The sequence below is a fragment of the Procambarus clarkii genome, unplaced genomic scaffold (assembly GCF_040958095.1).
Source record: "Procambarus clarkii isolate CNS0578487 unplaced genomic scaffold, FALCON_Pclarkii_2.0 HiC_scaffold_103, whole genome shotgun sequence".
NCBI classification, from domain to species: Eukaryota; Metazoa; Arthropoda; class Malacostraca; order Decapoda; family Cambaridae; genus Procambarus; species Procambarus clarkii.
The window spans coordinates 229,068-250,403 of record NW_027189136.1 but is presented as its reverse complement, the minus strand read 5'-3'; the positions used below and the strand labels follow the sequence as shown (position 1 = coordinate 250,403).

The following is a 21,336-nucleotide window of genomic DNA, read 5'->3' as shown; positions in this document are numbered from 1 at the left end:
ACTCACCCAGAAAATGGCGTTTCATTACATTCAACGCTGGTTTTTTAATGTTGTGACGGGGTAAAACACTTAATACTATAAGAGAAATAAGTTAACAAAATGAGAATGTTCAAAGAAAATAAAAAATTAATACAAAGGTGATTCATAAGGATGACAAGCATTTATTTATTTATTTATATACAAGAAGGTACATTAGGGGTTAAGAGAGAACATAGAAATGAAGTTGATTTTACATTCCTGTAAAGCCATTAGCACACATAGAGTTTTGGGGAAGTCCTTAAACTAACAGATAATTTTAAGTAGATAATTTACAGTAAAATTGACAAAAAATATGTACAGGTACTTTACAGCCTTACTTTACAGGTACAGAGTATAGTCAGAGTACAGGCATAGATTATTACATTATGGAGTCAGTAGTTCTAGCAACAGTACAGTAGTTTATTTACATTAATTACAGAATGGAAATACAAGGTGTAATTTAGAACTGCTCCTCATGACATTTTTTTGGAACATATCAGAACATAGAGTAACATAAATATACTATAATTTAAGGTTAATGGGGTCAACACTTACAAGTAACCAAGATAATAAAGGACACGAGTAAACACTTTATCAAAGAAATGCATGAAATTAAATGACATTAAATGTAGATAGTAAATGTAGAAATTATATGAGTAATACAATGTGCCCTCGCTTGAACGAACTATATGGGTGCGTAGCCGATTCATTCATGTGTGGAATTCATTCCATCAATCCGGCCCCAGCATCCCCCTTCCCCCCCAAAAAAAAAAATTAATAATACATATGCCAGTACACATTTGCCTTTTGAATAATTTAAACAACAAAGAATTTGAATTGCAATGAAATAAAATGATATTGCACGTTACAGTACTGTACTTACCCTACCAGTTGAGTTTTGTAGTGCAAACTTTGTTAGCCTTAATATCCTGAGAGTGCCACACATATGAATATAAATTGTTTAAAGAACAGTAACTTTTCTAACAAATGTACATTATACACTACAGTCTGTACATAAAGTACAGACCACTAGAATCACACTACTGCAGTACACTTATACTGTATCATATAAACTACACTTTGTACATTTAATGTCATTAGAACTGTGCTGTACAGCTCAATTGGTACTCCCAGGTAAGTTATGGCTAGTGCTGGGGGCTGGTATAGTTGCCTGGGCATCCTTGGAAGGTGAGTCCTTGCTAGTGCTGGGTGCTGGTCCACTTGCCTGAGCATCCTTAGAAGGTGAGTCCTTGCTAGTGCTGGGTGCTGGTCCAGTTACCTGGGCATCCTCGGAAATTGAGTCCTTGCTAGTGCTGGGTGCTGGTCCAGTTGCCTGAGCATCCTCGGAAGTTGAGTCCTTGCTAGTGCTGGGTGCTGGTCTAGTGGCCTGGGCATCCTTGGAAGGTGAGTCCTTGCTAGTGCTGGGTGCTGGTCCAGTTACCTGGGCATCCTCAGAAGGTGAGTCCTTGCTAGTGCTGGTTGCTGGTCTAGTTGCCTGGGCATCCTCGGAATGTGAGTCCTTGCTTGAGACCAGCTGGTTGCTGGTCCAGTTGCCTGGGCATCCTCGGAAGGTGAGTCCTTGCTAGTGCTGGGTGCTGGTCCTGTAGGCCTACTGTGAAACCGTACCAAAACTTTTGAATCTTAGTTTGTTTCTTTGTTGTGAGCTTCATTACAATATCTTTCATAATATATAGTTTCAGCTAAATATCTTATCATATATCTTATCATATGCATATCTTTCAGATAAAGCCATTTTTATCTGCTTTGTACACCTAAAACCAGCTTTGATTATTAGATATAATGTGCTGAGAAAGTTTATGCTTATATGCATTAGCACTTCCAACATCTGCACTTAATGCCTCGCCACAAATTTTCTTGTTAATGATGCATTGCCTCTCTTTAAATCGACATACTGTTCAGTGCTAGCCTTGAAATTGTCTATGTTTAACTTTACAGTAAGTCTCTCAGCTGCATTTCTAATAGAATCAACTTACAAATTGTTTTATTTAAAATATTATTATTGTTAGTTTGAAGTTTTATACATTTTATACAGTACAGTTCTGTATTAACCCTTAAGCTGTGCATGGCATACATATTTATTTATTTATTTATATAAAAGAAGTTACATTGGGGTTAACAGAGAATATAGAAATTAAGTTAAATTACCATTCTTGTAAAGCCACTAGCACGTATAGCGTTTCGGGAACATATACGCCATATTTCGGGAGCATATACGACAGGACCTGATGCCAAAGTTCATTTTTTCAAATTTACTCTAATGCTTTCCAATTTTTTGTGCATACTAGCAAATCCTGCAACTTTGTCTAAATGAACACAAACGTAACTTAAAAAATAAGAAAATAAATAATAATTATAAAATTGAATACGTATTGAAAACATCATATTTTGAAATCCGCTGCAAAAATATAAACTATCACCAATTGTTCCTTTGGTGTTTTTATGCTCTCAGAATAGTATATGATCTTCATTTTCATAGATTCAGAATATATGTTTTCAGGTTAGTTTACTGTAAAAAAAATCGTCAATGTGGCATTTGAATTATACGCCAAACCTAGAAAAAAATTGATAACTCCAAACATGTAGGGTTTGGGAAAAATCCATTCTAATAGGATTATAGAACAGACAGCTGTGCACATTATTTGTAAAAATGGTGAGAATCGGTCAGAAACTGGATTTTTTTAAACTGACTCTAAAGTTGAAACTCTAGTTTTAGAGATAATTAAAGTTGAAGTTATTGACAATGAATAATTTAGTTCTTATTCATTAATTTACTTATTTGTTTTATTAAAGGTTGTTTAGCATTCGTACTCGAATATGTGAAACTTGTAGGTCAATATGTGTTGTAATGATGTCAAGAAAAAATACCCCCCTCCCCATGAAACAAAATATAGTTATTAACTAGGGATTTAATTTAGGGATAAAAATGTATTCTGTATAAAAGTTATAAAGCCCTAATCTGGTCCCTAATCATCAAAACCGCCTAAAGAGAAAAAGAAAATAGAATTTGAAATCTGAAAAACTCAGTAAAAAAAAATCAGTCCCAAGTTCTGCCAGTTGTGACTGATTTATTTGATGACCAATTTCATTCTATCTTGACATAGTTAGGGATGGGTATGCACTCTCCAGGATGTAGAGGTTACAACAAAATCTGATAATAAACAAAGGAGAAAAAACAAATCTCCTCTCCCCCCCAAAAAAAAAAAATTTGGACATTTGTGAAAGTAACAGAAATTAACATTAGGCAATGCATTTTTATGATATATAACAAAATAGAGCATGACAACATACTCATTATTATTGGTATTATGATGTATTAATCGGCAATGCTATACAGGCACCAGCTGCATATCCACTTTGTGGACACTTCTTGCTACTATTCTTCTTTGTGCATCGGACAAGTGCTTGCATCTCTTTATTACTGCATTATCCCTCAGTTCCAGTTAAATGGAGCTGTTCTCCTTTTTATTTTTTTTTTAAATACATTTCTGAAAATATTGGGATGAAACTTTCATTACACTTGAGCTGTCCATGGCATACATATACAACAGGACCTGATGGCAAAGTTCAGTTTTTCAAATTTGCTCTAATGCTTTCCAATTTTTTGTGCATACTAGCAAATCCTGCAACTTTGTCTAAATGAACACAAACGTAACTTGAAAATTAAGAAAATAAATAATAATTATAAAAGTGAATATTGAAAACTTCAGATTTTTAAATCAGCTGCAAAAATATAAACTATCACCAATTGTTCATTTGGTGTTGTTATGCTCTCAGAATAGTATAGGATCTTCATTTTCATAGATTTAGAATATATGTTTTCAGTTTAGTTTACTGTAAAAAAAATTGTCAATGTGGCATTTGAATTATGCGCCAAATTTAGAAAAAAAGGATAGCTTTAATCGTTTAGGGTTTGTGAAAAGTCCATTGTAATAGGATTGTAGAACAGACAGCTGTGCACATTATTTGTAAAAATGGTGAGAATTGGTCAGAAACTGGATATTTTTGAAGCTGATTCAAAGTTGAAACTCTTAGTTATTTAGATAATTGAAGTTATCGACAATGAATAAGGTAGTTCTAATTCATTAATTTACTTGTATGTTTTAATAAACGTTGTTCGACATTCGTACTCGAGTATGTGAAAGTTGTAGGTCAATGTGTGTTGGAATGATGTCAACAAAAAATAACCCTCAAAAAAACAAAATATAAAAATTCAAAGTCCTAAGTTCTGCCAGTTGTGACTGATTCATTTGGTGATCAATTTCATTCTATCTTGACATAGTTAGGGATGGGTATGCACTCTCCAGGATGTAGAGGTTACAACAAAATCTGATAATAAACAAAGGAGACAAAAAAATGGACATTGGTGAAAGTAACAGATATTAACATTAGGCAATGCATTTTTATGATATATAACAAAATAGAGCATGATAACATACTCATTATTATTGGTATTATGATGTATTACTCAGCAATGCTATACAGGCACCAGCTGCATATCCACTTTGTCGACACTTCTTGCTACTATTCTTCTTTGTACATTGTACAAGTGCTTGCATCTCTTTATTACTGCATTATCCCTCATTTCCAGTTAACAGGAGCTGTTCTTATCAACAAAATGTTCTCCTTTTTAAAAAAAATTGTCTAAAATACATTTCTGAACATATTGGAATGAAACTTTCATGATGCTTATGCCAATAAGTTGGAGATTTGTTTAACATTTAATATTAATTTTCACATAATTCAAATATTTTTTGCCCAGCCCCAGCTTTTACAGCCCAGGCTGTAGCAGCTTTAGGGTTAATGCACGTGGTTTGTATTACGTAGGCTGTTAGAGAGGGAGGGGAGGCAGCCAAGAACCCGCCCATACCCCCTTCCCCTTTCCTGCCCACCCTCCTTACTCCTGCCCACCCTCCTTGTTGCTGCCCACCCTTCTTACTCCTGCCCACCCTCCTTATTCCAGCCCACCTTCCTTACTCCAGCACACCTTCCTTACTCCAGCCCACCCTCCTTACTCCTGCCCACCCTCCTTATTGCTGCCCACCCTTCTTACTCCAGCCCACCTTCCTTACTCCAGCCCACCTTCCTTACTCCTGCCCACTCTCCGTACTCCTGCCCACCCTCATTACTCTTGGCTACCCCCCTTTCTCCAGCCCACCCTCCTTACTCCTGCCCACCCTCCTTATTCCTGCCCACCCTCCTTATTTCTGCCCACCCTCCTTATTCCTGCCCACCCTCCTTATTCCTGCCCACCCTCCTTACTCCTGCCCATCCTCCCCACTCCTGCCCATCCTCCTTACTCCTGCCCACCCTCCTTACTTTTGCTCAAAGCACAATACCTAAAAAAAATTATTTAATTTTTCTAAATATTTACTGTGTTTTGGTGGGAAAAATTTAGTCATAGAAACCTTAAATTTGTTTTATTTTGCCTTAATAGGTAATACTGCTTCCAGTCTCTGCTCGGCTACCCAGGACGATAGCAAACACAACTCTTGCCCATTAATGATGGTAAGGACAATTTTATTCTTACTGTACTACCAGTGTGTGTGTTTATCATGTTGATGTCGATATCCAGTGATTGTGAGTGTATTAATCAAGATATTTTCATTAACAAGTGTATTAATGTTGGTGTTGTCATTTACCAGTGATGGCGAGTGTATTAATTATAATCATTACCCAGTGATGGTGAGTGTATTAATCATATTGGCATTACCCAGTGATGTTGAGTGTATTAACCCCTTAACTGCGTTGCCTCCAAATATGACACCCCCGCAGTGCGCAGGAAATAAATTCTCTGGAATTTTTTGTTTAAAGTGTCAAAAACCCTTCCCTGAATATGGGTATGTAAAAAAAAGTCAAAATTGTACTTACTTTGGCTGCTATGGGGTCCATAAGTTGGGGCGTGACGTCATCATTCCCCATTCGCCCGTGACGTACGCTCCCGAGGCCAGTAGGGCGTGGGGCGTGGGGCGCAGGGCGCGCGAGTTGCCGCAAATATATATTTTTTTCATTTTTTGCGCACAGTTCCAAATACATTTTATTTGTTTTTACGTGCTAATTCTATGTATAATGAACACGTACACTATATTATGGCAGTAAAACATCCGTACTGTCCGAAGACACTGTGTTACGTGCAAGACACATGTGTACACGTATGTTGCACATATTTACCATGTATCATGCTAATTTATGTATATATACAATCTATTTACACACTATACACTGTCACACAGTATATACATTCACCATCAACATACACAGAACTCCTCGAGTGTGAGCAGCCACACCCAGCCAGCCAGTCCTCCCTTATTCCTCCAACATCGTACTCACTATCACTCCTCCTCCCACCATACTGTTATTCACACCAATGTTTCAGGTTCATTTATGTATATTTACAACACATTTACACACTCTGCACTGTCACACACCATAAACACACTCAGAATTCAGCGAGTGTGAGCTGCCACACCCAGCCAGCCAGTCCTCCCTCTCTCCTCCAACATCGTACTCGCCATCACCCCTCCTCCCACCATACTCTTACTGTTTATATTACACTATTTACATATGTTATGTATACCTATCTACATGTTTTATTCACCAGAACTATGCAAGTTAGCCGGTATTGTGTCCTAACAGTACAGTTGCTACCATACACTGCATGAGAAATCACACAGCAGATGACGCTGCGATTACGACGTCACCTCCCTCACAAAAATAGCTCCTCCCAACATACTCTTGTTGCTGTTATTATACTATATACACACACTGTATATACCCATGTACATATGTGTTCCCCGTAGTGAACCACTAAGCTAGTATGGTGAGCAAAACAAGATTGGCTCCCACACACAGTGGAGGCTACCTCAATTCTCTCCCTCCCTCCCTCACCAAAATTCCTCTTTCCACAATACTACGCACAATGCTAATTATAACCACAATCCTGGTCACTAATTCCTGTAAATGAATAATTGACCACACGTTTATTTTGAAAAGCACCCTAAGAAGTCATTTGAAGATTCCAAATGGACGAAATAATGCTGTGGTGCTGTGAACATCGTGAACAGCATTGAATCACTGATATTTGAACATTGTTCCAAGTCATTATCACACTCAGGCTCTTCTATAATACTATCATGGCTAAATAATACAGATTATATATATATTTTGACATTATTAGGTGATGCTGTGGTCACACGCTGAACAGCAGTGCTGTGCACTCATACTGCATGCGCCGGCCTTGGTTGCTCACTCACTACTGAGGCTCCAACACCCGGGAATGTGGACCACGATTTTTTTTAAAGATGGTGTCTGTTTACAAGAGCCCTGAGGAAGCTGATGTGAACCCCACGTAGCCGCGGGAGTTTTGAATGGAACGTGAAAAATAAAAATACCCGGAGGCGCGTTGCGCAAACCAGACGTGGGCCTGCAGGCGCATTGCGCAGTTTAAGGGTTAACCCTTGTGTTGCTAAGGGCTATTTGCACCTTGTCACCCACAGGTGCATAACAAAAAAGAAAAAAAATTGTTTCCTAACCTGTTAATTTGTGTTCCCTGACCACAAGAGAGAAAAAAATTAATCGTACATACAAATGGCATAAATGAGTCGACAATATGAGCGATGATGTCACACCCTGCATGCTTGCTTATGCAAGGTGCGGCCCAGAGGCATCGCGCGCAGTCTTCAAGCAGCCAGAATTGCTACGAATTTATTTTCGCGGCATTATTTATAGTGTCTACGCATATTTTATCACAAATATTCACTAATTTTGTTGCATATAATGTTACTTCATGTTCAATGGTAATAAATGTTGCATACATTGAGTATACACATGCGCACAAAAATGTTTTCCCATTATGCCAATATAATATGTATTCACATTGTTCATTATTATATTTACACACACATGCACACACTATTTACAGGTTTTTGTAATATTATTGCACATTTAAGAAGTCTTGGAGAGAGTGGTAGGCATTGAAGCAGTTGACAGCACATAATGGAACTGCACACGCTTCACATTATGTTTGCACATGTTTACGTTTCTGATCTCTTTTTTTTTTTGTTCTACAAACTAAGGAATCACGCTTGCCTATTGCACGCTTTCCAGCTGGTGGCAAATGTTTTAGTCTGTGTGCTTGAATGACCTCCATGTGAGCATGCCTGGGTGTAGTAGCATGCTGCAACACTGGGTTCATGATGGGTCTTTGTATGCCAGGAACATCTTTGCCAAACTTTGCTAATAACTGTGTCCCAAGTGTAAAAGCAAACGAACGGAAACTTGGTTTACGTCCAGTTTTCACCAGATACATATTATAGCTATTCAGCATGCTTATGTCAACAAGACGGAAAAACACTTTTTTCGTCCACTTCAATGTTTTCTGCACACACTCGACAGTGCCCACCATCATGTCAGATTTATCAACCAAACGCATGTTGATATTATAGTCAAGAACACAATCTGGCTTATATACTGGTTCTTGCGTTACTCAGTTCACCTTGCCACTGTTCATCATTGTACCATCACGAACGGTTGTCAGCAAGTTCACTTCTCTTTTGTCTTTCCACGTAACTGAGCGTATTTGATCACTTTTTCTTAGCTGGCAGTCATAAACTTCAAGTTTATTGTCAAACACTGGCATTTCCCTTCTTCTTGGCTTTACTGTACCAAACAATCCAGTTCTATTTTAAATCAAGAACCTAGCTGGCAAGGGACTTGTATAGCAGTTATCCGTGTATAAAATGTGGCCCTTGTTCATCCATGGTACCATCAGTGACTTCACCACACTACCTGAGAAACCATGTTGGTCGTTACCGGGAATGTCTACATCGCTAGCAGAATACAGAATCGTGTGTAACATGTATCCTGTTTCACAGTCACAAAGAACAAAGAATTTCAATCCAAATCTGTTGCGTTTGGAGGGAATATACTGCTTGAATGCAACACGTCCTCTGAAAAGCACAAGGGAATCGTCAATCACCAGCTTCTGTGCTGGTACGTAGAAATCTCTGAACTTTCCAGTCACTTCATTCATATAGTGTCTGACTCTCTAAAATCTATCATCCTCTGTCCGGTCCTCATTACTTGCAAAATGAAGACACCTGAGGAGTATCTGAAACCTGTCTCAGGACATATATTTCCCGAAGAAAGGTGTTGGAATAGTCTGGTCTTTGCTCCAATAATCTGTGATAGCATGTTTGACACAATGTTTCATCAACATACATATTGCCAAAAATACATACATTTCACCTACAGTAGAGTTTTTCCAATGCTGTAATCGTGAATATTCTGTTATCTCTTTTCCAATGAGATGAGTCGCATGAAGGTTCATTTGGTGTACATTATATTCCATGAGCGGCTCATCATAAAATGCTGTAAAGTAATCCATTTCACACATGTCCTCACCATTATCAGGGAAAAGGTCTGTAATCCCAACTTCTTTATTGTCAAAGGCAGGAATTAGAGGAATAAAATCGTCACTATCACTCCACACAAGGACACCTGGGGTCCTGCGAGGCGCAACAGTGGCATGACAGCGAGGAAGCGTTGCACACCATGGACCAGGAGCTGAAGCCCGTCTACACAAAGTACGGCCGCTATGTGAACGTGAGGCGTGAACATGAGGGTATTGGTTCCTCATGTGGTGCCATGCGGCGGCGCTTGGCTGGGCGAGACGCTGCTGACACGACAAATTCTCGCCCGGTAACACCACTGGTACTAGCACCAGGCTCGGTAACACTATGCTCTGAATCCACTTCACTAAAACCAGAAAATGAGTCACCTTCCGCTGACTCATCGCCCAAAATATCCTCGTACTCTAAATAAGTACAAGAACTGTGTGGTCGTGGGTGAATTGGAGTAGACACTTTGTGAGGAGGCACGGGTGAGCATGTAGGCCTCGCCATGGGAGGAGACTGTACTGTATCTCATATTCACTGTCTGTGCTACTATCATCGGACAATTGTCTGTAGTCCTTATCAATGTCAGGGTCATCAAATATCACTTTCCTCACCATCAGAAAATAATTCACTAGTTATTTGCTCTTGAGTAAGTGATTGCGTGGTGCGTGCTCAGGAGGCGTTTGGCCAAGCGTTCGCCATGGTGACCGCTGCGTAATTGGGGCCTCCCACGCATTGGTAGCATGAGCTGGATATTTTTTACAAAATGGCAGCTGGTTTACTATAGCCCCTGGGCAGCGTATGAGGGCCCCCTACCCCGCTGGCCATTCAAATCTTGTGTGGTATTCCATCACGTCATATGACATGATGCACAATTTATAGCAAGTTACTCAACACATCATATGACGTGTTGCGCAGTTTAAGGGTTAATCACGGTGTTATTACCCAGTTATGTTGAGTGTATTAACCCTCTGAAATGCAAATAGCGTATAATTTTGCTCAATCAGGGGTGCGCATAACACCTTAACCACTGCACTGTGCCAAACGACAAATGTCATTCGCCAATTACTGCGCCAACTGACAAAAGTATGTTTTATTTCTTCGTACACAGTCGAAGTGCGCTCGCGGTAGGCTGGGTACAAAATGGACTCTTAGGACCTCCAGTGAGAGGCAGCCATCTTGGAAAAAATTTCCAGAATGTCCTAGGGCTGCTGGCTGGGTTAGTACTGAGTGAGCAACAATGAGTGGCACACGCGCCTCTGGCTCCCAAACACCTGTCCAACGCGGTGTTGACTTAGGTACAAGATGGATTCCTGAGGTGTTTGCCAGATTGAAAAAATTCCCAGCATTCCCCACAGTCATGGGCAGGCTCATATTCAAGGTAGAAACCGTGTCATATTCATCCATATCGAGCTCCCAGCCCTAGTCGGCTATGTTTTTTAGAAAACATCATCTGATGTTGGAATACAAGGCATATTGCTTGAAGATGAGCATGCCAATGATTTTGATAACCCAAATCTGGAAAAAGACCTAACACAGGTGTCTGCTACTAGTGATATGGATATTGAAGTGAACGATGTGGAGAGTGTGTACAGTACACAGCTCTCACAGCCCTGCCATGCCGGACTAGGTCATCACCATCAGTGGAACAACACAAATGAATTTTTGTATGTTCCACTGAACATTTAGTGCCAAATGCAATTCATTTGGACCATCCGGGAATTCGTTAGAGCGGGGTCTGTTAGAGTGATGATGCACTGTATTTGAAAAGAAAACATGCAGGAATAGAGAAGTGATTGCAAATATTATTCAGCAGATATGCAAGTAATAAAATTTAGCAGATACTGTATATAAGTAATAAAATTTACCAGATATAAAAGTAAAAATAATAAAGAACAGAAGAGTGGGATATTAGATAATTAATCAATTAAGATTTCTAGAGTAAACGAACTGAGATTCAAATAATTTATCAAATGGAATACAAATAATTAGCTAAGTTAAGAATTACATTATTATTGTAATACTGTACATGAATATTATATGGTAATAATACAAGATGGGCAAGAATATGCAATATAAACAGGCAAAAAAAAAAAAAAAAAGTGAGAATTAGACAATTAGATTAAGATTATGAATAAATAAATGGATTCAGATTCAAAATAATTAATAAAAAAGGAAAGATAATTAATCAAATTAAAAATTCAGTAATCCCTTAAGATTGTAATACAGTAATATCATATGGTAATAAGACAAGTTGGATAAGGGTATGCAATAGAAACAAACACATATGGTCTGGAAACACTGATGTACTTAAAGCTTAAGAATCCATTAACAATACTGGAATATTAGACAACAAACAAGACTAGTAGCTAATATTAATGGGCAGATATATAAGTGAGAAATTAAATTATTAATTTTTAATTCACAAAGTAATGAATTAAACATTCAGATAATTTGACAAATTAAGAGTTCAAGGTTTATAACATTTTGTGAAATTGAAGTGTTAGTATCAACAGATAAATGGGTAAGTTGCAAATATTGTAAACTAAGAATCTGATAACTAGACAAATTAAGCATTCAAAAAATTATTACATTTTATAAAATTGAAGTCTTTGTAGTAATAGTTATAAGAGGGTAAATTATATGTATTTAAAGCCATTAATATAAAAAAGAAGCATTTAGTAATAAATATATATATATAAAAAACAAAATTTAAATATGGTTAGGCTAGGTAAGGCTTGGTCACTCATGTGTTACTCTCAGCAATGACATTGGAAGTTCACTGACTTCCAGTTATGTCACAATCAACAAAGAAAACCAGTAATTGTTGGACACTTTTGATTTCATGTCTTTTGCCTGTTCTTTCTTAGCAATGATCGTTCCATTCCTGGTGTAGCACTGCTTGATAAGATTTGGGTTTTGTTTATGAATATGATGCAGTCTGTAGAGGAGGATCAACACTGCTTGGTAAGACACTCATTATTATAAAGATTGGTTTTATATTTTGTAGCTGCTTGAATGACGTCTTACTTATCATTGGGATAAGCTAGTTTAGTGAGCATCTGTCTGGTGCTGTGGTGATTGTTTTTATCTATTCTGATAGATTTAATAGTATCATTAAAGTTTATCTCTGATGTAATCAGTTGATGGGCTACATTTGAACAGTTTTGACCTTCTTGTTCTTCAGGCAGTTCAGTAGAGCTGATGATGAGCAAATCATGGAGTTTTTGTTAATACTGTTGTCTGGAGAGCCTGAAACACTTATAAATTCAGTACTACCTACCTAACTACACATGTTGTATTGCATATTAATGGGTTATAAGCCAGTCCAAACAGGGGTATAAGTATGAAATACTATAACTCTCATACTGGGTGGGGTGGATATTATGAGCAACTGATGGCTTATTACAGTTGTCACTAACCTGTGTTGGTGAGTGTATTAATATCACTTTCACGCTTCGATGTCGCTTTCCAGTGACATCCGTTTTTTTCCTGGGCCGTCTCGAATGACGCGGTCTGAAATCATCCATTAAAATATTTGTTAAAAATTAAAATTTTAACTGATCAATCTGGGTGTGGTTTCAAAATGAGCGCCTTTAGATTGCACACAATTTGATGCCAAAATGAAAGACGTAACATGAAAATTGATGTCAGAACACTGGAAAGATATAAATAATTTTGTGGTGATGAGCATCAAAAAGTGTCCAAAAGTTAAAATATGTTAAAATTCTATTTATTGTTTTATTATTATGGGACTAGTTTTAAAATACGCCCCTTTAGATTGCGCACAATTTGATACCAAAATGAAAGACGTAACACGAAAATTGATGTCAGAACACTGGAAAAAATATTTAGTACAGTATTCTAGTACACTGGTACCTCGCATAACGATCGCCCCAAAAGACGAACATATTGGGTAACGAACGGCCCAATCGGTGTCAAATCGTCGCGTATGACGAACGCTGGTTTGAGTAACGTCAACACCACATGGTGGGCCAGGTGGGGTCGCGCTGCTTTTTGCACATTCTTAGACGCCTCCGACGATGCACATAAATTATGTTGTTCTTGTTTAAAGATGCTAATGATGCTGGGATATAAAAGGATGACTGCTGAGATGTTGCAAAGCATTGACGTTTTTGTAGGAAAAAAAGAAATGAAATGTCTGATATACAACAAATGTCAAAAAGGTTCGTTCGGTGTTCGGCAGGTAGGCTGCTCCATTATAACAATCTATCTTTGTTTCAAATGTGTTCCATATGTTTTGTATTTGTCATTTACGTCTCAATAATGGAGAAGCCTACCCTACATACACTGAATAAACCATTATGACAATTTCCTTTCTTCAAATGTGTTTAATATTTATTTTTCATTTGTCTTATAGCAAAAGGTTCGTTCGGTGGTCGGCAGGTAGGCTGCTCCATGTTTCTTACATACATAAAACGTAAATAATAAAAAAAATGAAGAATTTTGAAAACCAGAACAAATGTCAAAAAGGTTCATTCTGTGGTCTACAGGTCGGCTGCTCCATGTTTCTTCAATAAAAAAAACGAAAAATAAAAGAAATGTTGAAACAATTTGAAAAATGGACAAATGCCATAAAGGTTCATTCAGTGTTTGTCGGGTAGGCTGCTCCATTATTGAGACGTAAGTGACAAATACAAAACAAATGGAACACATTTGAAACAAAGAATGATTGTCATAATGGAGCAGCCTATCCAACAAACACTGAACGAACCTTTTGCTATAACAAATATGAAAGACAAGGGCTGCTGGCTGGGTTAGTACTGCGTGAGCAACCATTTGTGGCACACGTGCCTCTGGCTCTCAAACACCTGTCCCACACGGTGTTGAAAGACTGCGCTCAGTCGGTGCAATTCAGACCCTATTGTTTGAAGAACATAATGGTCATAACATTGGTGAAGCTAGGCGCAATAAGGGCTTAACACAACGGTCGGATGCCAGGGATACAGCACCTATGAGGATGATACAGCGAGTGTATCCAGGTGTAGCTCTGAGCCCCACCCTTGCCATCTCGAATTTATATAGATGATACATAGATGAATCGTTTTCTGCGTTCAGTGATGATGCATCTGATACAAGTAGCATAGATGAACAGTGTTAGCGGCTTCCATGGTGGTGTTGTTCATTGATATTTTCAAGAATACCTGAATCTCTTCCTGACTGATGGACACTCTTTGAGGCTAGCTGAATCTCTTCCTGACTGATGGACACTCTTTGAGGCTAGCTGAATTTCTTCCTGTGTGGGACCTTACAAAGCGATCTTTTCAAGACTACCTTACAAATTGAGCTTTTCCTATAATCGTTTCAATACTACCTTATGCTTTACAAGCTTGGCTACATACCACCTACAAGTACTAAAGCCAAGGGTGCACGCGAGTGCGTTATTTGCAAGCACACAGAACGATGAAACAGGAAACGAAAATCTATCTGTAGCTGGTGCAAGGAGAGCAAAGTCGCGCTGTGTACCATGGACTACTTCGTTGACTATTACGCACCTCCAAAGTACTGAGTGTGTAATACCGTGTGTTACTGTGTAAATAGTATGTGAAACTGTACATATTGTAATTTTAGTGAATTTTTACCACGTAATATTGTGACTATAAACATTTATTGTGGACACATTACTGACACATGTATCACAGTTTCATGGAAAATTATGAACATTCTACTGTATACATATTGTAAAGGTCACAAATATGCATCATATACGATAAAAGAAACAAATAAAACCGCATTGGAAATGCATAGAAAAAACAACTTGAAAATATATTTGTGGCACACGCGGTGCTTGAATGGCCTGCGCGACCGTGTCTGGGAGCTTCACACACGGGCGACCAGGCCCTGATGACGTCACAGCGCACCTTGTCCACGCCCTCACAGCCAAAGTAAGTGTAATTTGGTAATTATTTTTACATAGACATGTTCAGGGAAGGTAATTTATCATTTTGCAAAGAAAAATGATGTTTTGTGGAACATTTGATGTCATGCACACTGGGGGAATTTCACAATAAACACAGTGCATCACATTGGTTACATGGGGGACACTCGTTTTGTATGACGTCCGTTTCACATGACGAACATGGAATGGATTAAATTCATTATGCGAGGTACCACTGTACTTCTTTAGTTTTTGGCTATGATGAATTGTTCTAAAATTAATGGTAATTACTGTACTGTAGTGTATAGGCCGCTCCACATCCCCCTTATCCCCCCAGGTTATCCCTCTCAACGCTCCCCTCTCTCCCGATACCACCCACCCACCCCACCCTCTCCTACACCATGCGCCTCGAGCCACAGCCGTACTGGATTAATATGGTACGGCCCGCGGCCTGGCTTTCATATCCGGACAATTCACTCCTTGTCTGGCTGACTGGATATTGCAACATTGGCAGCAAGTTAACCGGCCCAGATTTTTATCCGGACAAACACCTGATTTTCCGGCTCCTATGGACATTTTGGCCGGATATTGAGATAACTTTATCCGGTCACGATTTTGACCGTATAAGGGTGTTTTCCGGATATTCGAATCCCGGATAATCGAGTGTCTACAGTAATTATTTTGTGTGACATGGCATTGGAATTGAGCTGTGTTTTTATCATACCCTAAATTTTGTGAGTATAGATTGTTTTTTTTTGTTTTTGTTTTTTCATTTAGTTTTTTTTAACTGTTTTTCTTATATTTCAGTGATGGGAACATCAGATCATTTGATGTTCCCAATTTTCTAATGGGAACATCAGATATTTGGGAATGCATCAGACGAGGGAGTGGGGAATGGTGGGGAGGACGAGGGGACGGGAGTGGGGGGGGGATTGTGAGGAGGGGACAGGGGAGGGGTAATGATGGGACGGATGAGGGGATGGGGGAATTGGGGATGGTGACATGGGGACCGGGGAATGAAGAATGGTGGGGAGGACAGGGGGAGTGGGTGATGGAGAAGAGGTTGAGGGGACGGGGGAGAGGGGAATTGTCGGGCGGATGAGTTGATGGGGGAGTGAGAGATGGTTAGGAGGACAAGGGGACGGGGGAGTGAGGAATTGTTGGGAGGATGAGGGGACTGGGGAATGGTGGGGAGGACTGGGAGACAGGGAAAGGTTGCTGTGGCTCAACAACGCACATGCGTTGCAGAGCCACAACAACGTGTGGCCAAGTACAGCTAGTGAGGAATAATGTATATTGGATTAATCAGTTCCAAACCACAAAAATGAATACTGTATAGTTATACAATAATTAAGTGGAATAAATGCTAACACACTACACTTTACCTGTACTTCGGAGAGTTGATGGCATATGTGGAAACTAATGAGGCAGAGGAAGAGAGATGTTCTTTGGCAGGAGAGTTCCCTAGCATTAAAACTTCTGGAAGTTGTGCTTCTGAGGTTCTTTCTCTTTTCTGTCTTTTTCTGTTTCCCTCATTACACTCACTGAATGTTTTCCTTACAAGAAACCTGTCCAAGGATGATTGGTTTTGCCTATGCATTAAAATGTTTTTAAAATGAGACATAGCATTGTCATTCAACAGATTTTTAACACAGTTTGTCGAGGTGATAATTTCAAGAAAACGTTTGCACTTTCCCTCATTTTGCACACATTTCTTTTAATAGAGAACTAGATTTAGGCATACCAAACTCTGTAACAAGAGCTGACACTCAGGTACCACTCTCATATTTAGCTGTGAGTTCTTTCTTCATCTGTATCATGATTCTAACCGTTTTTTCTTTTGCTAGGCTCATATTACAAACTTTCATAGGTGTCATGGTGACTTATTTACAATAAGAATATAAAAAATATCCAAGAGAAAAGTTTAGTAGGTTGTGCACTGAACAACAGCTATGGTGAAACTGATGCGCCAGGGCGCGTGTTTACATCTGAATGTCGAGCAAGCAGACGAATACCAAACATGAACACAGCGTCTGAATACCAAAAAGTGCGAATTATTAGCAGTGCAAACACTGAGGCTCCTCTGTACAAAGAAATTATGTAAATATTATGTAATTTGTATTGGTAAATACAGTACAATACTGTAATACTGTATTGCTTTTTGTTGTAAATTCTTCTAGCTTAACCAAATATTTTTTCCACAGGATAACAACCCAGAGGAATGTTCAGTGTGTTTTAACAATTATGATGGCAATCAGCTACGGCCTCGCACACTGCCATGCGGCCACACATTCTGCTCCCAGTGTATTGACAATGCTATCAAGAATGGGCAGCTGACCTGCCCCAGCTGCCGTGCCGAGCATGCTGCCACAGCTGCTACTCAGTTCCCAATTAATTATGGTATGGAGACCCTTATCAGAAAACTAAAAGGTATCGAGGTTGTACCAGAGAAAACGTTACCAGCAAAACCCATTAAAGCTCCTGCAAGAGGAATCAGCAAGAAGTTACATTCCATGGTGGAGGAGCAGAAGAGCAGCATCAGCAGCCTCATTACTAGCTGTGAAGAGGTACTGTCCCAGCTGGGGGAGTACCGGGGGCAGTTGGGGGACTGGAAGACTCACCACCTCCAGCTTCAGGACAGACTCTATGCTCTGGTGGAGCAGAATAAGTCAGCAATGAAGCTCTTGGAACTGGAGGATACCAGTGTGGTGGATATGACAACACAAGGAGAGGAAGGGAAGATTCAGCTGCAGGCCATATTGGGGAACCTCGACACAGTCAACACAGCAAAGGAAGTATTCATGACCATCAATGAAGTTGACCAATGCAACATGGAGGTAGAAAATTGGCTCCAGAAGTGCCAGGAACTCTTCCCAAATGTCAAGACTGTCGACACCTCAGTGAAGGTACGCGGTTGAAGGTCACATTGTTCTCACCCAACTGAGTGTAGTATTGCCTCTATATAAACACTTTTGACATGGAGACACATCAAGATGAGAGTAGACTTTATAGATAGGAAACTTTTTGCTTTATCACCTGAAACACTTTTATTAATAAAGTCAACTGTCATCTTGGTGTTTCTCTACACTGTGGTCAGTGTAGAGAAACATTACTTATATTGTCAAATTACTTTACTCAGAGCCTGATGCTTCATTATAGTCCAGTTACTTTACTCAGAGCCTGATGCTTCATTATAGTCCAGTTACTTTACTCAGAGCCTGATGCTTCATTATAGTCCAGTTACTTTACTCAGAGCCTGATGCTTCATTATAGTCCAGTTACTTTACTCAGAGCCTGATGCTTCTTTATAGTCCAGTTACTTTATTCAGTGCCTGATACTTCATTATAGTCCAGTTGCTTTACTCAGAGCCTGATGCTTCATTATAGTCCAGTTACTTTACTCAGAGCCTGATGCTTCATTATAGTCCAGTTACTTTACTCAGAGCCTGATGCTTCATTATAGTCCAGTTACTTTACTCAGAGCCTGATGCTTCATTATAGTCCAGTTACTTTACTCAGAGCCTGATGCTTCTTTATAGTCCAGTTACTTTATTCAGTGCCTGATACTTCATTATAGTCCAGTTGCTTTACTCAGAGCCTGATGCTTCATTATAGTCCAGTTACTTTACTCAGAGCCTGATGCTTCATTATAGTCCAGTTACTTAATTCAGTGCCTGATACTTCATTATAGTCCAGTTACTTTACTCAGAGCCTGATGCTTCATTATAGTCCAGTTACTTTACCAAGAGCCTGATGCTTCATTATAGTCCAGTTACTTTACTCAGAGCCTGATGCTTCATTATAGTCCAGTTACTTTACTCAGAGCCTGATGCTTCATTATAGTCCAGGTTCCACCATTAATGTTTGTGTTGGTAATGACAGGTGCAGGAGACCATCAGGGAGGCCCTGGAGATGACAACCACAGAGACAGGTGCCACAGCTGACCCCGTACACCTGGGAGACTCAGCCTCCACCATTAATGTTTGTGTTGGTAATGACAGGTGCAGGAGACCATCAGGGAGGCCCTGGAGATGACAACCACAGAGACAGGTGCCACAGCTGACCCCGTACACCTGGCAGACTCAACCTCCAGCATCATGAATAAAGTTCAGGAAATCACTGGAGAGATCCACCAGAAGCAATTAACAGTAAGTTTTTTATTTTCTCTCATACATCATATGACAAGATATTGAGTTGCGTTTTGAGGAGAGGAAGCCTGTTCTTAGGTTTATTGAGGTTCCCCAAGGTCAACTACTGACTTTCCTTAATATACAATTTACAATAGTTTCCTACCTCTGGGATAAATATTTACTGGTAGGTGAACAGGCCCAACAGGTGAAAGGAAACATGTGAATAATTTCTGTCCTGCATGGTGATTGAGCCTGTGATCCTCTATTGAACCCGGGATCCTGGCCCCCCTCACAGAGGCGCAAAGAGCAGGTGACACTCCACCAACCTACCGGGAAAGCATCCAGGAAGACAGTGAACCAAAACAGACCACTGCTGGGTTCGAAGAGACTGAAGGCTTGAAACTGCCAACAAACTCCCAGACAATGCCAGCACCAACCTCCCTGCCAGTAGAGGGGGGCTGGAGCTACAGGTCCAGCACCAACCTCCCGGCCAGTACAGGGGGGCTGGAGCTACAGATCCAGCACCAACCCCCTGCCAGTAGAGGGGGGCTGGAGCTACAGGTCCAGCACCAACCTCCCGGCCAGTACAGGGGGGCTGGAGCTACAGATCCAGCACCAACCCCCTGCCAGTAGAGGGGGGCTGGAGCTACAGGTCCAGCACCAAACCCCTGCCAGTAGAGAGGGGCTGTAGCTACAGGTCCAGCACCAACCCCCTGCCAGTAGAGGGGTGCTGGAGTTACAGGTCCAGCACCAACCCCCCCTGCCAGTAGAGTGGTGGGGCTGGAGCTACAGGTCCAGAATCAACCCCCTGCCAGTAGAAGGGGGCTGGAGCTACAGGTCCAGAACCAACCCCCAGCCAGTAAGGAGGCGGGGGGGGGGGGGGGGGGTGGAGCTACAGGTCCAACACGAACCGCCTGCCAGTAGAGGGTGGCTGGACGTACAGGTCCAGCACCAACCCCATGCTAGTAAAGGGGGGCTGGAGCTACAGGTTCAGAACCAATCCCCGGCCAGTAGAGTGGGGGGGGGGGGCGGCTGGAGCTACAGGTCCTGAACCAACTTCCTGCCAGTAGAGGGGGGCAGGAGCTACAGGTCCAGCACCATCCCCCTGCCAGTAGAGGGGGGCTGGAGCTACAGGTCCAGCACCAACCCCCTGCCAGTAGAGGGGAGGGGGCAGGAGCTACAGGTCCAGAATCAACCACTGCCAGTAGAGGGTGGGAGGGCTGGAGCTACAGGTCCAGGACCAACCCCCTTCCAGTAGAGGGGGGCTGTAGCTACAGGTCCAGGACCAACCCCCTGCCAGTACAGGGGGGGCTGGAGCTACAGATCTAGCACCCACCATCTGCCAGTAGAAAGGGGCTGGGGCTACAGATCCAGCACCATCCCCCCTGCCAGTAAAGGGGGGGGGGGGCTACAGGTCCAGCACCAACCCCCTGCCAGTAGAGGGGGAATGGAGATACAGGTCCAGCACCAACACCCTGCCAGTAGAGGGGGGGGGGCCGGAGCTACAGGTTCAGCACCAACCGCCTGCCAGAAGAGAGGGGGGGAAGGCTGGAGCTACAGGTCCAGCACCAACCCCCTGCAAGAAGAGGGGGGCTGGAGCTACAGGTCCAGCACCAACCTCCCCTGACAGTAGAGGGAGGCTGGAGCTACAGGTCCAGCAACAACCCCTGCAGGTAAAGGTGGGCTGGAGCTACAGGTCCAGAACCAACCCCCTGCCAGTAGAGGGGCTGGAGATACAGGTCCAGGACCAATCCCCTGCCAGTAGAGGTGGGCTGTAGCTACGGGTCCAGCACCAATCCCCTGCCAGTAGAGGGGGGAGGGTTACCTTGAGGTGCTTCCAGGGCTTAGTGTCTCCGCGGCCCGGTTGTCGACCAGG

At 41.1% G+C, this 21,336-nt stretch overlaps 1 protein-coding gene across 1 annotated transcript in view; it reads left to right on the top strand.

The window, feature by feature from the left end:
• The window catches only part of LOC123749794 (uncharacterized), a 28,593-nt gene extending 10,345 nt beyond the window's left edge, over positions 1–18,248 (top strand). The window contains exons 2-3 of the mRNA XM_045731914.2: positions 5,474–5,544; positions 17,535–18,248. Coding sequence (XP_045587870.2) covers positions 5,539–5,544; positions 17,535–18,248 — 720 coding nt within the window. The 5' untranslated portion in view covers positions 5,474–5,538. The remainder of the gene's footprint in view (positions 1–5,473; positions 5,545–17,534) is intronic.
• The last annotated feature ends 3,088 nt before the right edge of the window (positions 18,249–21,336 follow it).